Genomic DNA, 15,137 nt, shown 5'->3' with positions numbered 1-15,137 from the left:
CGCCAGACGGCATTGTTTAGTCGATGGGACTCGGAGAAGGCCAACTCTGTGGGACCTAATCGGCCGCTGGGATTCGTGCGGCAGGAGGCGGTCCCGTAGGTATTCTGGTCCGATGCTATGTAGGGCTTTATAGGTCATTACCAACAGTTTGAATTGTGACCGGAAACTGATCGGCAGCCAATGCAAGCCACGGAGTGTTGACGAGACATGGGCGTACCTAGGGAGGTATAAGAGAATAAGAGTCGAAAGGGTCCTTGGGGGGTCATCTAGTCCAACACTGCTCAAGCGTGCCAAAGGTTCGCCATCACTGCCTTATATAGTGCTACCACCATTTCTCATCTTCGCCATCTGGCTTTCAAAATTTAAATCAAATCTTCATATTCCAACAAATTCCCAAAATTAACCAATTTCTAATACATACATATCTCTTAATTTTCTATCCAATCATAAAACCTCCCCTAAATTTTATAAGTCTTGTTTATCTTTAAGTTTCAAACTCAAATCAACTCATCTCTGCACAATCCATAATTTTTCTTAAAACCTCCCTTTCCGTTGGTATCCTATTCAATTTCCAACTTTGTGCATGTACAATCCTAGCTGCTGTAATTATATATTTAAATTTAAATATGTCTCTTCTTTATCAAAATTATCTGGTAAAATACCCAGAAGGTATATCTCAGGTTTAAGTTCAATAGTCTTTCTTAAAATCTTCTGAACCCAATGTTGAATTTTGCGTCCAAAATTTATGTCCTTCCAGGCAAGTCCACCACATGTGGTAGAATGAGCCAGGCAACTTGCTGCATTTCCAACAGTTTATCGACAAATTCTGAAACATTTTAGCTATTTTTTGATTTGATTTGATTTGATTTGATTTGATTTGTATGCCGCCCCTCTCCGCAGACTCGGAGCGGCTAACAACAGTAGCAAAACAAAATAATTCAATACTAAAAACAGTTAAAAACCCATTATTATAAAAACCAATCATACATACAGACATACCATGCATAAAATTGTAAAGGCCTAGGGGGAAAGTGTATCTCAATTCCCCCATGCCTGGCAGCAGAGGTGGGTTTTAAGCAGCTTACGAAAGGCAAGGAGGGTGGGGGCAATTCTCATCTCTGGGGGGAGTTCATTCCAGAGGGCCGGGGCTGCCACAGAGAAGGCTCTTCCCCTGGGCCCCGCCAAGAGACATTGTTTGGTTAGCTAGCTTTTATGATGATGTATGCCATAATAATTATTATTGTCAGTCACCCTGAGTCCTCAGGTAGTGGGCGGCATATAAATTAAATTAAATTAAATTCAACTCTACTCAATTAAATAAATAAGTATATTGAAGCAGGCAAGAGACGATGGATGGATGGATAATTCTTTCTTTTTTTTCCTGTTAGGATTTGCTTTCTCCTTCCTTCCTCCCTCTCTCTTTTTTCTTTTTCATTTTAGAATAGAATACAGTAGAGTAACAAAGTTGGAAGGGGCCTTGGAGGTCTTCTAGTCCAAACCCTTCCTAAGGCAGGCCATTTCCAGATGGTTCCCAATTTTAGCTATTCCTTCCGTACTTCCTTGTCCTTGGGGTCTGGATGGGTGTCAACAAGCTCAAACTCAATCCAGACAAGACGGAGTGGCTGTGGGTTTTTCCTCCAAAGGACAATTCCATCTGTCCGTCCATCATAGTTCCCTCTAAGCTGAGCAGTGAGCAATCGCTCACTTAAAAATCATCATCAACTCAGAGTTTTCCAAACCTGCCCAGAAGCCGAGAGGGAAAGAGTGAGAGGGAAGGAGAGAGAGAGGAAGAGAGGAAGAGAGAGAAACAGATAGAAAAAAGAGAGGAAGGAAAAGACAAAGAAAAAGAATGGGAGTAAGGAAGGGAGAAAGAAAATCAAAATCTAGTTTGAAACTAGCTCAACTATTTAAGTGGCATTTTGATATTGATAGAGTTGCCCTATTATGAGCTCACTGGTATAGACACACAGTACAGTCTTTTATTTTGAAATTCTCTGAGGCAAAACAGGGTGGGTTTTTTATTTGTTTGTTTGTTTTTTTGTTTATTATTTCTGTGCCGCCCAGTCCTGAAAGGACTGCCGCTCAGACACTATACTTTTCCGCCCACCCCCCAAAGAAATTAGAGGGAACACTGCCGTCCATTACCCTGGGGAGGGGGGAATTATTGCCCCCCTCAGAGAGGGTTCGCAACTTGGGCGTCCTCCTCGATCCACAGCTAACATTGGAACACCATCTTTCGGCTGTGGCGAGGAGGGCGTTTGCCCAGGTTCGCCTGGTGCACCAGTTGCGGCCCTATTTGGACAGGGAGTCATTGCTCACAGTCGCTCATGCCCTCATCACCTCGAGGTTCGATTACTGCAATGCTCTCTACATGGGGCTACCTTTGAAAAGTGTTCGGAAACTTCAGATCGTGCAGAATGCGGCTGCGAGAGCTATCGTGGGGCTTCCTAGATTTGCCCACGTTTCTACAACATTCCGTGGCCTGCACTGGCTGCCGATTGGTTTCCGGTCACAAGTCAAAGTGTTGGTAATGACCTTTAAAGCCCTTCATGGCATTGGACCAGAATACCTCCGGAACCGCCTTCTACCGCACGAATCCCAGCGGCCGATAAGGTCACACAGAGTTGGGCTTCTCCAGGTCCCGTCGACCAAACAATGTCGTTTGGCGGGCCCCAGGGGAAGAGCCTTCTCTGTGGCGGCACCGGCCCTCTGGAATCAACTCCCCCCGGAGATTAAAACGGCCCCCACCCTCCTTGTCTTTTGCAAGTTACTCAAGACCCACCTATATCGCCAGGCATGGGGGAATTAAGACATCTCCCCCAGGCTTTCTTATATTTTATGTTTGGTATGTATGTGTTATATGGTTTTTAAATTGTTGGGGTTTTTTAATGTAATTTTATTATTAGATTTGTTCCATTGTTATACTGTTTTTATTGTTGTTGTGAGCCGCCCCAAGTCTTCGGAGAGGGGCGGCATACAAATCTAATAAATTGAAATTGAATTGAATTTACTAGATTTACTAGATAAATGGTCAAAGCAATGGAAACTACAGTTTAATGTTTCCAAATGTAAAATAATGCACTTGGGGAAAAGGAATCCTCAATCTGAGTATTGTATTGGCAGTTCTGTGTTAGCAAATACTTCAGAAGAAAAGGATTTAGGGGTAGTGATTTCTGACAGTCTCAAAATGGGTGAACAGTGCAGTCAGGCGGTAGGGAAAGCAAGTAGGATGCTTGGCTGCATAGCTAGAGGTATAACAAGCAGGAAGAGGGAGATTATGATCCCGCTATATAGAATGCTGGTGAGACCACATTTGGAATACTGTGTTCAGTTCTGGAGACCTCACCTACAAAAAGATATTAATAAAATTGAACGGGTCCAAAGACGGGCTACAAGAATGGTGGAAGGTCTTAAGCATAAAACGTATCAGGAAAGACTTAATGAATTCAATCTGTATAGTCTGGAGGACAGAAGGAAAAGAGGGGACATGATCGAAACATTTAAATATATTAAAGGTCCAGGAGAGAAGTGTTTTTAATAGGAAAGTGAACACAAGAACAAGGGGACACAATCTGAAGTTAGTTGGGGGAAAGATCAAAAGCAACATGAGAAAATATTATTTTCCTGAAAGAGTAGTAGATCCTTGGAACAAACTTCCAGCAGACGTGGTAGATATATCCACAGTAACTGAATTTAAACATGCCTGGGATAAACATATATCCGTCCTAAGATAAAATACAGAAAATGGTATAAGGGCAGACTAGATGGACCATGAGGTCTTTTTCTGCCGTCAGACTTCTATGTTTCTATGTTTCTAATTGTAGTAAACCTGTAGTAAACCTGACAAGAGGAAGAAAAGGTTGGGGGGGAAGACCGACTGTGAGACAGTTTGACTTTGACTGAAATGATACGAAAGTTGAAACAACCTGCGTGTTTTCCTGAATATCACAACCAATTATTTTGGCTGATATGGGTTAATATGCTTTCTCACTCTCTCTCTCTCTCTCTCTCTCTCTCTCTCTCTCTCTCTCTCTCTCTCTCTCTCTCTCCTCTGCTTGTAGGAGCTTGAAGAAATCCGCAATTGTGGAATGAAGAATTTCCGTAATATCCAGGTGGACGAAGCTAACTTATTGACTTGGCAAGGGCTTATTGTTCCCCGTGAGTGTGAAACAAAACCTCTTGTAATTATCAAAATGCCCCACAGCTCTGGGGAACCCTTATTTCTCCTTAACATACCCTGAAAACATATACAGTGATACCTTGTCTTACAAACTTAATTGGTTCCGGGACAAGGTTCTTAAGGTGAAAAGTTTGTAAGACGAAACAATGTTTCCCATAGGAATCAATGGAAAAGTGATTCATGCGTGCAAGCCCAAAACTCACGGATTTCCGTGATTTTTCGATGTTGCAGGGGGAATCCCAGCATCGCAAAAACGGGCGCTTCGCTGGCAACGGAAGTCTGGAGGAGGGGTTTCCCAGCGAAGGGAGCATCAGTGAAATCGCAGCATCGCAAAAACACCGAAGTCCTCGAAACCCCACCTCCGGACCTCTGTGTTTTTGCAATGCTGCGATTTCACTGAGGCGCCCCTCGCTGGGAAACCCCACCTCCGGACTTGCGTTGCCAGCGAAGCGCCCGTTTTTGCGTTACTGGAATTCCCCTGCTGGGATTCCCCTGCAGTATCACAAAAACACGGAAGTCCGGAGTTGGGGTTTCCCATGGAGGGAAGCCTCAGGGGAATCCCAGCAGCGCAAAAACGGGTGCTTTGCTGAAAATAGTTTGTAAGAAGAGGCAAAAAAAGTCTTAAAACCCCGGGTTTGTATCTCGAAAAGTTTGTATGACGAGACGTTTGTAAGATGAGGTATCACTGTAGGTTCTTGCAGGACTGGTTGAGCGAATCTCGGTTTTCCAGAGTGAAGAAGGGAAAAAAATACATATATTGTTGTGCAGGTTTTTTAATTCGTCAATTAAATTAGCTGCCATCCGTCTTTGCACTAAAGGAAAAGTATTTACAGAAGAGTCTTAATTATCTGACAAAAACGGGTGGGCTGATCGTCGGATAGCCAAAAATGTCCGATAACCTGGAGGGTCTAAGAAAAGCCTTGAAATCACTAGGATTGCAAACGTCTTGAAGTTTTATTGCAGTAATAAAAAGTATTACAGTGGTACATCTATCTAAGAATGCCTCTACTTACGAATTTTTCTAGATAAGAACCAGGCGTTCAACATTTTTTTGCCTCTTCTCAAGAACCATTTTACACTTAAAAATCCGAGCCTCCGAAACTGTAACCGGAAAAGGCAGGGAGAAGCCTCTGTGGGGCCTCTCTAGGAATCTGCTGGGAGGAAATATGGCCGGAAAAAGTGGGGAGAAGCCTCTGTGGGGCCTCTCTAGAATCTCCTGGGAGGAAATACGGCCGGAAAAAGTGGGGAGAAGCCTCTGTGGGGCCTCTCTAGCAATCTCCTGGGAGGAAATACGGCCGGAAAAAGTGGGGAGAAGTCTCTGTGGGGCCTCTCTAGGAATCTCCTGGGAGGAGATACGGCCGGAAAAAGTGGGGAGAAGTCTCTGTGGGGCCTCTCTAGGAATCTCCTGGGAGGAGATACGGCCGGAAAAAGTGGGGAGAAGCCTCTGTGGGGCCTCTCTAGGAATCTCCTGGGAGGAAATACGGCCGGAAAAAGTGGGGAGAAGCCTCTGTGGGGCCTCTCTAGGAATCTCCTGGGAGGAAATACGGCCGGAAAAAGTGGGGAGAAGCCTCTGTGGGGCCTCTCTAGGAATCTCCTGGGAAGAAATACGGCCGGAAAAAGTGGGGAGAAGCCTCTGTGGGGCCTCTCTAGGAATCTCCTGGGAGGAAATACGGCCGGAAAAAGTGGGGAGAAGCCTCTGTGGGGCCTCTCTAGCAATGTCCTGGGAGGAAATACGGCTGGAAAAAGTGGGGAAAAGCCTCTGTGGGGCCTCTCTAGGAATCTCCTGGGAGGAAATACGGCCGGAAAAAGTGGGGAGAAGCCTCTGTGGGGCCTCGCTAGGAATCTCCTGGGAGGAAACATGGTGGGAAAAGGCAGGGAGAAGCCTCCGTGGGGCCTCTGGGAATCTCCTGGGAGGAAACAGGGCCTCCACCCTCGTGGTTTCCCCAATCGCACCCATTATTTGCTTTTACATTGATTCCTATGGGAAAAATTGCTTCTTCTTACAAACCTTTCTACTTAAGAACCTAGTCACAGAATGAATTAAGTTCGTAGGTAGAGGTACCACTGTACTTGGTTTCAAAAGGTTTCCTTTATGACCCTGAGAGCCATTTTTTCCAAATGGTAAAGTTTCCTTGAATATGAGATCTAACAGCATGGCTGGGCAGCTAAATTCCAGGTTTAAAGATCTGCCCTGCATACATTTTGAACCCATTCTTTTTTTTTTTTTGATAAACTTTATTGATTTTTCATAAAAAAGACAAAACTGACAAACATACATTTGACACAAAGTTGGGGTTGTAACTTCCCCACTTATTCTAGAAGTCAAATTTCCATGCAGAAAAAAGAATACAGTGATACCTCAAGATACGAACCCCTCGTCTTACGAACAACTCGTGATACGAACCCGAGGTTCAGAAAATTTTTGCCTCTTCTTACGAACTTTTTTGGAGTTACGAACCAGCACCCCCCCCGAACCCGGGTTCGGGGGGGTGCTGGGAAGCCTCCCAGGCCGGCTGCGACCTTTTAAAACAGCCGCGCCGCTTCCCATCTGTCTCCTGAAGCCGAATGGCAAAGCCGAACTTCCGCGTTCGGCTTCAGGAGACAGATGGGAAGCGGCGCGGCTGTTTTAAAAGGTCGCAGCCGGCCTGGGGGGCTAGCCAGCACCCACCCGAACCCGGGTTCGGGGTTCGGGAGGTTGCTGGGAAGCCCCCCAGCCCGACGGTCACCTTTTAAAACAGCCGGGCGGCTTTCCAGCAGCCTCCCGAAGCCGAACAAACCCGAACTTCTGCGTTCGGCGTTCGGAGGCTGCTGGAAAGTCCTACTTCTCCCCCCCAGCCAAAACCCCCCAGCCTGCTTGCTGCCACACGATTTAGCCAGGACAGGAGCGAAGTGACGTGGAGGAATGGGGAGCTGAAACCGGGCGGTTTCAGCTTTCCATCCCTTCACGTCACTTCGCCGCTAAATCGTGTGGCAGCAAACATGCTTTGGGGATTTGGCTGGGGGGGTGAAGAAGTAGGACCTTCCTAACTCCCTCCCCCCCAGCCAAACCCCCAAAGCATGTTTGCTGCCACACGATTTAGCGGCGAAGTGACGTGGATGGATGGAAAGCTGAAACCGGGCTGTTTCAGCTTTCCATCCCTTCACGTCCCTTCGCCGCTAAATCGTATGGCAGCAAACATGCTTTGGGGATTTGGCTGGGGGGGAGAAGTAGGACCTTCCTAACTCCCTCCCCCCCAGCCAAACCCCCAAAGCATGTTTGCTGCCACACGATTTAGCGGCGAAGTGACGTGGATGGATGGAAAGCTGAAACCGCCCGGTTTCAGCTCCCCATTCCTCCACGTCACTTCGCTCCTGTCCTGGCTAAATCGTGTGGCAGCGAACAGGCTTTGGGGTTTTGGCTGGGGGGGAGGGAGTTAGGAAGGTCCTACTGCTTCCTCCCCCAGCCAAAAACACAAAGCCAGGCAGCCTCCAGCCGCCAAAGGAGCCTTCTGATTCTCCCCGCTTCTCTGTCCCGCTCATTACCCGTGTCCGGCAGAAGCTGCTGCCCGATTGCTCTTAGCCGGCGGGATGCAAAGTGCTGGGGTGGGGGGGGGTGTCCTGACAGCCACCCCACCCCAATGCGAGCGGCGGGGAGTCACCCATGGCCGGCAGAAGATCGCTCTTGCTGACCTGATGCCTCGCGGTGAAGCCGGGCAAGAGCGATCTTCTGCCGGCCATGGGCGACTCCCCGCCGCTCGCCCATGGCCGGCGGGGAAGCCGGCGGCTGTGGCAGCTGCTGCAAGAGGCTTCCCCGCCTCCTCAAAGCAGCCTCCCAAACCCGAACTTTCGCTGAGAAGCCCCGCCGCCCGGCTGTCACCTTTTAAAACAGCCGGGGGGGCTTCTCAGCAGCCTCCCAACGCCGAAGCCCCCAGGCTGTTTTAAAAGGTCACAGCCGGGCGGCAGCGTTTTTTTGCGGGTTTTTTTTTGTTGTTGCACGGATTAATTGACTTTACATTGTTTCCTATGGGAAACAATGTTTCGTCTTACGAACCTTTCGTCTTACGAACCTCCTCCTTGCACCAATTAAGTTCGTATCATGAGGTATTACTGTACATTGTTAATACTTTAAATCAACTCATTACTTTATATGAAAAGAAGAAACTTGTTTAACCTTATATAATAAACTTTCATATATAAACTAAACCAAACACTAAATTTAAATCATATCCATACTTCTACAATTCTCACATTATTTTTACTTTTGCTTCTTCTTCTTATGTATCCATATATACACTTTATTCCAAATCTCATAAAATTCTGATTCCTCTTGGTCTTTTAACCATCTTGTCATCATATCCATTTCAGTGCAATCTAATATTTTCTTAATAACCTCTTCCTCTTTGGGAATATTTTCCCCTTTCCAATTTAGAAACATAGAAACATAGAAGTCTGACGGCAGAAAAAGACCTCATGGTCCATCTAGTCTACCCTTATACTATTTTCTGTATTTTATCTTAGGATGGATCTATGTTTATCCCAGGCATGTTTAAATTCAGTTACTGTGGATTTATCTACCACGTCTGCTGGAAGTTTGTTCCAAGGATCTACTACTCTTTCAGTAAAATAATATTTTCTCATGTTACTTTTGATCTTTTGCGCATATACTATCCTGGCCGCTGTCAAAATATGAATAACTAAATGTAAAATTTCTTTCTTGTATTTCTGATTAGTTATACCCAGTAAATAAAATTCTGGGTTTTTTTCTATCTCCTGCATTACTATTTCTTTTATTATTCTTTCTATCATTTTCCAACAAAACTTAACTTTGCTACAAGTCCACCATTGATGATAATATGAACCTATTAATGATTTCAAGCTTTGTGTCCCTTGAGAAGCAACAACTCCAGCTATAACGGGGCTTCTTCCTTCCTCGCCTCCTTGCAGATCAAATTCCAGGGTTATTAAAACAAAAGAAAAAAAAATCAATGGGAAGGAGGAAGGTTTCAAGCTGTTATCAAACCAGGAAAAATAGAACCCTCAACTCTGGCTCATTTCCCTCCCTAAGAGTTGGCTCCCCCCCCCCCCCCCATTTGATAAAGCCTTTGATTTCCTCCTGATAAAGGCAAGGATAGTTTTGTCAAAGCATAAATCAGGGACAACACGATACCTACCGGGAGACACCGAGAACAAAGAGCGATAAATTCACAAACGTACCTCGCGCCTTGCAGCATACAAACCTGTGATGCTCCCCTGCCTTGCGTAGAGCCAAGAGACAACCCGTCAGCAGCTGAGACGTTGGAACTCAGAGGCACTTGAGGACACTTGAGGTTGGGACGTGCTCGCCCCGCCTATCTTGCTGTCATCGAAGGAACATTTTTAATGCACCAAACCGGGTCCCTCTTAACTCCTAAAGAAAGATATACAGTGTTCCCTCACTTTTCACGGGGGATGCGGTCTGAGACCGCCCGCGAAAGTTGAATTTCCGCGAAGTAGAGATGCGGAAGTAAATACACAATTTTTTGGCTATGAACAGTATCACAAGCCTTCCCTTAACACTTTAAACCCCTAAATTGCAATTTCCCATTCCCTTAGCAACCATTCAGATTATTACTCACCATGTTTATTTATTAAAGTTTATTTAAAAAAATATTTATTAAAGGCAGACGAAAATTTGGCGATGACATATGACGTCATCGGGTGGGAAAAACCATGGTATAGGGAAAACCCCCGCAAAGTATTTTTTAAATTTATATTTTTGAAAAACCGTGGTATAGACTTTCCGCGAAATTCAAACCCGCGAAAATCGAGGGAACATTGTAATATAATTTAATTTAATTTAATGTAATTATTTAATTTAATTGATAGGCTGTGTTAGCATGCTACGCGGGTCAAACAACCAATGATAGAAATACAGTAGTACCTCGTGATACGGACCCCTCGTCATACAAACTTTTCGAGATACGAACCCGGGGTTCGGAAAATTTTTGTCTCTTCTTACGAACTTTTTCGCCTTACAAACCTGCCACCTGAACGCCGAACCCAGAAGTTTGGCAAAAGTTTGGGTTTGGCGTTCAGGTTCGTAAGGGCGCTGAGAAGGGCCGCTGCCTGGCTGTCGCCTTTTGAAACAGCTGGGGGCCCGAATTGTGGACTCCAGGAAGGATGTCTCTGACGTCAAAGCTCCGCCCATGGAATTCCCTATTGGGATTCCCCACCTCCGTTTGAGACTCCCGACCGGCCGACAGGTCCGCGGCTCTTCTGGCAAGGTGACAGCCGGGCGGCGGGGCTTCTCGGTGGCCACCCGAGTGCCGAACCCAAACTTTTGCCGAACTTCCGGGTTCGGCATTTGGGAGAACACTGAGAAGCCCTCCCCCCCCCGGCTGTTTCAAAAGGTGGCAGCCGCGCCGCGGGGCTTCTCGGCGGCCTCCTGAACGCCAAACCCGAACTTTTGCCGAACTTCCAGGTTTGGTATTCAGGAGAACGCTGAGAAGCGCCCGGCTGTTTCAAAAGGTGACAGCCGGGCCGCGGCGCCCAGCAGAGCGCCGTTTTTGCATTTTTTTGTGGGTTTTTTGCTTGCACGGATTAATAGATTTTACATTGTTTCCTATGGGAAACATTGTTTCATCTTATGAACTTTTCGCCTTACGAACTTCCTACCGGAACCAATTAAGTTCATAAGAGGAGGTATTACTGTACTATAAAGTAATCCATTGCTACTTCGCAGTTCATCTTTTGCGGATTCCCTACTTCACGGGTTTTCAAAGGGGGTTTAAATCCATTGAAAATTTTAAATCCATTAAAAATGCATAAAATTCTTCTACAGTACTACTGTACTCTATTAAAGAAACTGGTAGGATATCACATGTAGTTCCAGCTGAGAAACATAGAAGGACTGTTTAATGCAAAGGGTGGGTTTTAAAAGTCCAAATACTCATTAAATACATTAAACAATATCTTTTCTCTACTTCACGGAAATTCATTTTTCACGGGTGATCTTGGAACGCATCCCCTGCGAAAAACAAGGGATCATTGTATTTGAACCAGAGTACATGTGACAGTGGTGGTTGTTCAGTCAATAATACAGACCAACATATAGTAAAGGTATTATTTACAACAATGCTGGCTGGGGAATTCTGGGAGTTGAAGTCCAAATATTTTCAATTTGCCAAGGTTGGGAAACACTGATTTACAAGATATGCAATATAATACATAGCAATGCCTTTTAGCACGTAGTAGGTACATTAGACCAAGTAGCACACAGTTATTACATATACAGCGGTACCTCTACTTAAGAACTTAATTCGTCCCGTGACCAGGTTCTTAAGTAGAAAAGTTTGTAAGTAGAAGCAATTTTTCCCATAGGAATCAATGTAAAAGCAAATAATGCATGCAAATCCATTAGAAAAGAAATAAAAGCTCGGAGTTTGGGTGGGAGGAGGAAGAGGAGGAAGAAGAAGACAGTCGCTGCCCAGAGCGAAGGAAGCATTTCTTTTCTCTGGGTGTTGGCAGAGGTGTATTCCCTCTGCAAGCGCCCAGAAGAAGGAAAATGCTTCGTTCGCTCTGGACTGCCAAAGCCTCCTTAAGTGCCACCGAAAGGCTCCTCTGGCAGCCCAGAAAAGCCCGAGATGGCAGGGATTCACTTAACATAATAATAATAATAATAATAATAATAATAATAATAATAATAATAATAATAATTCGACATCGCAATCCCAGGAGACAGCAGAATTGAGGAGAAGCAGCTAGAGAAATTAGTGAAATACGAAGATCTGAAAATCGAGCTGCAACGACTCTGGCATAAGCCAGTGAAAGTGGTCCCAGTGGTACTTGGCACGCTGGGCGCAGTGCCAAAGGATCTCAGCGGACATTTGAAAACCATCGGAATTGACAAAATCTCCATCTGTCAATTGCAAAACGCCGCTTCACTGGGATCGGCAAACAATTCGCCGCTACATCACGCAGTCCTAGGTGCTTGGGAAGCGCCCAACTGGTGATGAAATACAAAATCCAGCATAGTGATCTCATTTGCTGTGTTTCACTGACATAATAATAATAATAATAATAATAATAATAATAATAATAATATCCATCAGTAAAATAAAATCCGCGAAAGGGGCAAAAGTCGCTTCACAAATGTCGCATTTAGCAGCAGAAACGTTGGGCCCAATTGTGATCGTAAGTCAAGGACCAGCTGTATAAAAAGTTGCATCCGCGAGTGAATTCTTTATTCTGAAGGATTGAATATTCCCTGCCTCTTTTTTTTCCTTGCAAACATACTGTATTTATCTCCATTTCCTCAGACTTCCCCCAACCCCAGACAAATATTGAATGGGTTACTCTCCCAGAACGAAGGAGTGTGTATTCTTCGTTCACACCCTAAGTATATCTTTGAAGGTCTTTTTTATTTTAAAAAAACAATTGTCAAGTTGTATCTTGCAATTCTATTGCATAAATAACAGTGGGCATATTTTATTTATTTTTATTTTGAACAAGTCCTTGCTTTAAGAATAATAGTCGTTCAACTGTTTTATCAGACACTAGTTTTACAAGATAATCCTTCCTGCAGGCTTTTATCGGTAATTTCCTATTCATTCTGTCTTCTGTAAATAATTCTGTAATTTGCATTGAATCTTTCTGTGTGCAAACACTCCTTTGTGGAAGAAGTTAACATAAACAAACTTTTATTTAATTTAAAGTAGTTAAATAAACTAACTGGGCTGCCTGACAACCCAAGGACAAAACAATATATACAACAATAAAAAACAAGAGAAACAACATGAAAAAACCCAGAGTGGTTATTCAATTGAGAAACCCACCTTCCCATTTTTTTTCAGGAGGTTGCATAAAACAAACTGATAATTATTTCAATTATGTGAGTTTGTTTTTAAAAAAAATCAGATTTAAAAAAATAAAAATAAAATTAGTCTTATTGCCAAAAAGGGGGGGGGGAGCAGGGAAGAGAAAATATTTTGAAAAGACTAGATTTAGATCTAAAAACAAACCACTAATAGTAAAACAAACCCACAAAAGATTTTTATTCTCAACTTTGAACCGTCTATTTTATTAAGGCACTACAAGAATCCTTTTAAAAGAATCCTTTAAAAAAATATTTTCAAGGGATGGCTCTTGGAAAGGTGTAATCCTCGACTTTACAGCCACAATTGCACCCAAAATGTATGTGGATTATTGCCCCATCTTACAACCTTTCTTGCCACAATAAGTGAATCACTGTGGAGGTAGCAAAATCGCGCACGGAGCCGCAGGTGCGCCCGTGTTTCGGCATGTACAGAACCAAAATCGCGCTGGTCCCGCAAACACGATCTGCAGCGGCGAGCCCAATTTAGCATTCCGGCTAGTAACCCACGCTGAGTGGAGGCCCCTGCAATGCTTATGGAACCCCTAGCCAGGGCCTTATCAGGGTCGGATGAGGAGGGGGTGATGAACGTATCCCATCCATGCGCGTGCGAAGGATTGGGAGAGATAGGAACAGCTGCACAGACGCAGGAGGAGATCTTGATCGCAGCTGATAGTAATAGGGAATTCTGCAGCATGCAAAAAAGGGGAGGTTTTGTGGGAGTGGCTTCTTTGCAGGAGTTATCGTTCATGGTTTGAAAGAGAAACAGAGCCAGAGTTTTCTCTAAACCAGCATCCCTGCTTTCTTGGAGAAACCCAGACTTTGGACAATTGCTTTATGAAAGACTGTAGCTATTGCAAAAATAGTGTCACGCCAGGTGGAACAGAGAGTAAGCCAGGGATGCTTCCCGCTTCCCATGAACCTTTCCTCTGAATTCATCCTCCGGTTGTCTAGGGCTGCTTTTTCATACCTTCTGTGTTTCACACCTTCTCCTAGGACAACCCTCCATACGACAAGGGGGCGTTCAGAATCGAAATCAACTTTCCTGCAGAGTATCCATTCAAACCTCCCAAGATTACCTTTAAAACGAAAATCTATCACCCTAACATCGATGAAAAGGGGCAGGTTTGTCTGCCGGTAATTAGTGCTGAAAACTGGAAACCAGCCACCAAAACTGATCAAGGTAAGAGATCTCCGGCCCATTGTCGGCAATCAGTTTCTATCCTAGAGCTTAATCTAGGGATCTGTGCTGGATCTCGGAGAACAAGGATGCCGGGCTGTTTAGATCTTGTGATGGGATCATTTTCGAGGGTGAATGACTTCTGGTTTTTCTCATTCTTTTTCCTCCCTAGCTTAGTTTAAAATCTGAATTTATTACAAAGGATAAAAAGGTGAGAGGTTTCCGGGCAGCTGCACCTGAAAACGATTTGTCCAAAATTCAAGGCGGTGTACGAATCGACCTTATATCTCTTGAGTAAAAATAAAAAGTACGCTTTCAGCCAAATTCTCGAAGGGTTTGTTCTAAATAGTCCAAAATGAGCTTGATATTCCTCATCCAGTATTTTTTAAAATTTACACATGGATTCAGAACTGAGTTTCTCTCTATTTCTGCGAGGAAAAAAGCTTTACACAAACATTTTGCACACCCAAAGCAGTTCATAAATCTGAATTTACCGCTATTAACGGTGGCTAATATACCAGGGAAGATGGTCGTATGTAATGACTCCAGGTATAATATAATCTCTTCCGTTATGCTTTAGCTCATTCCAATCAATTAGCAATAGCATTTAGACATATAATAATAATAATAATAATAATAATAATAATAATAATAATAATAATAATAATTTTTTATTGGATTTGTATGCCTCCCCTCTCCGTAGACTCGGGGCGGCTAACAACAATGATAAAAACAACATGTGACAATCCAATAATAAAACAACTAAAAACCCTTATTTATAAAACCAAACATACACACAAGCATACCATGCATAAATTGTAATGGCCTAGGGGGAAGGAATATCTCAATTCCCCCATGCCTGGCGGTATAAATGAGTCTTGAGTAGTTTACGAAAGACGGGGAGGGTGGGGGCAATTCTAATCTTCAGAGGGAGTTGGTTCCAAAGG

General features: G+C 44.2%; 2 protein-coding genes across 2 annotated transcripts in view; both read left to right on the top strand.

The window, feature by feature from the left end:
* Window positions 1–14,410, top strand: part of UBE2L3 (ubiquitin conjugating enzyme E2 L3) — a 40,669-nt gene extending 26,259 nt beyond the window's left edge. Inside the window, exons 3-4 of the mRNA XM_070761996.1 lie at window positions 4,062–4,157; window positions 14,007–14,410. Of these exons, the coding sequence (XP_070618097.1) occupies window positions 4,062–4,157; window positions 14,007–14,372 (462 nt within the window). The 3' untranslated portion in view covers window positions 14,373–14,410. The remainder of the gene's footprint in view (window positions 1–4,061; window positions 4,158–14,006) is intronic.
* Window positions 14,411–14,716: 306 nt separating this feature from the next.
* CCDC116 (coiled-coil domain containing 116) overlaps window positions 14,717–15,137 on the top strand; it is a 7,788-nt gene continuing 7,367 nt past the window's right edge. Inside the window, exon 1 of the mRNA XM_070761995.1 lies at window positions 14,717–14,722. Coding sequence (XP_070618096.1) covers window positions 14,717–14,722 — 6 coding nt within the window. The remainder of the gene's footprint in view (window positions 14,723–15,137) is intronic.

This window comes from Erythrolamprus reginae, chromosome 10 (assembly GCF_031021105.1).
Source record: "Erythrolamprus reginae isolate rEryReg1 chromosome 10, rEryReg1.hap1, whole genome shotgun sequence".
NCBI classification, from domain to species: Eukaryota; Metazoa; Chordata; class Lepidosauria; order Squamata; family Dipsadidae; genus Erythrolamprus; species Erythrolamprus reginae.
The sequence above is the reverse complement of the archived record's forward strand: the minus strand, read 5'-3'. Positions and strand labels throughout refer to the sequence as shown.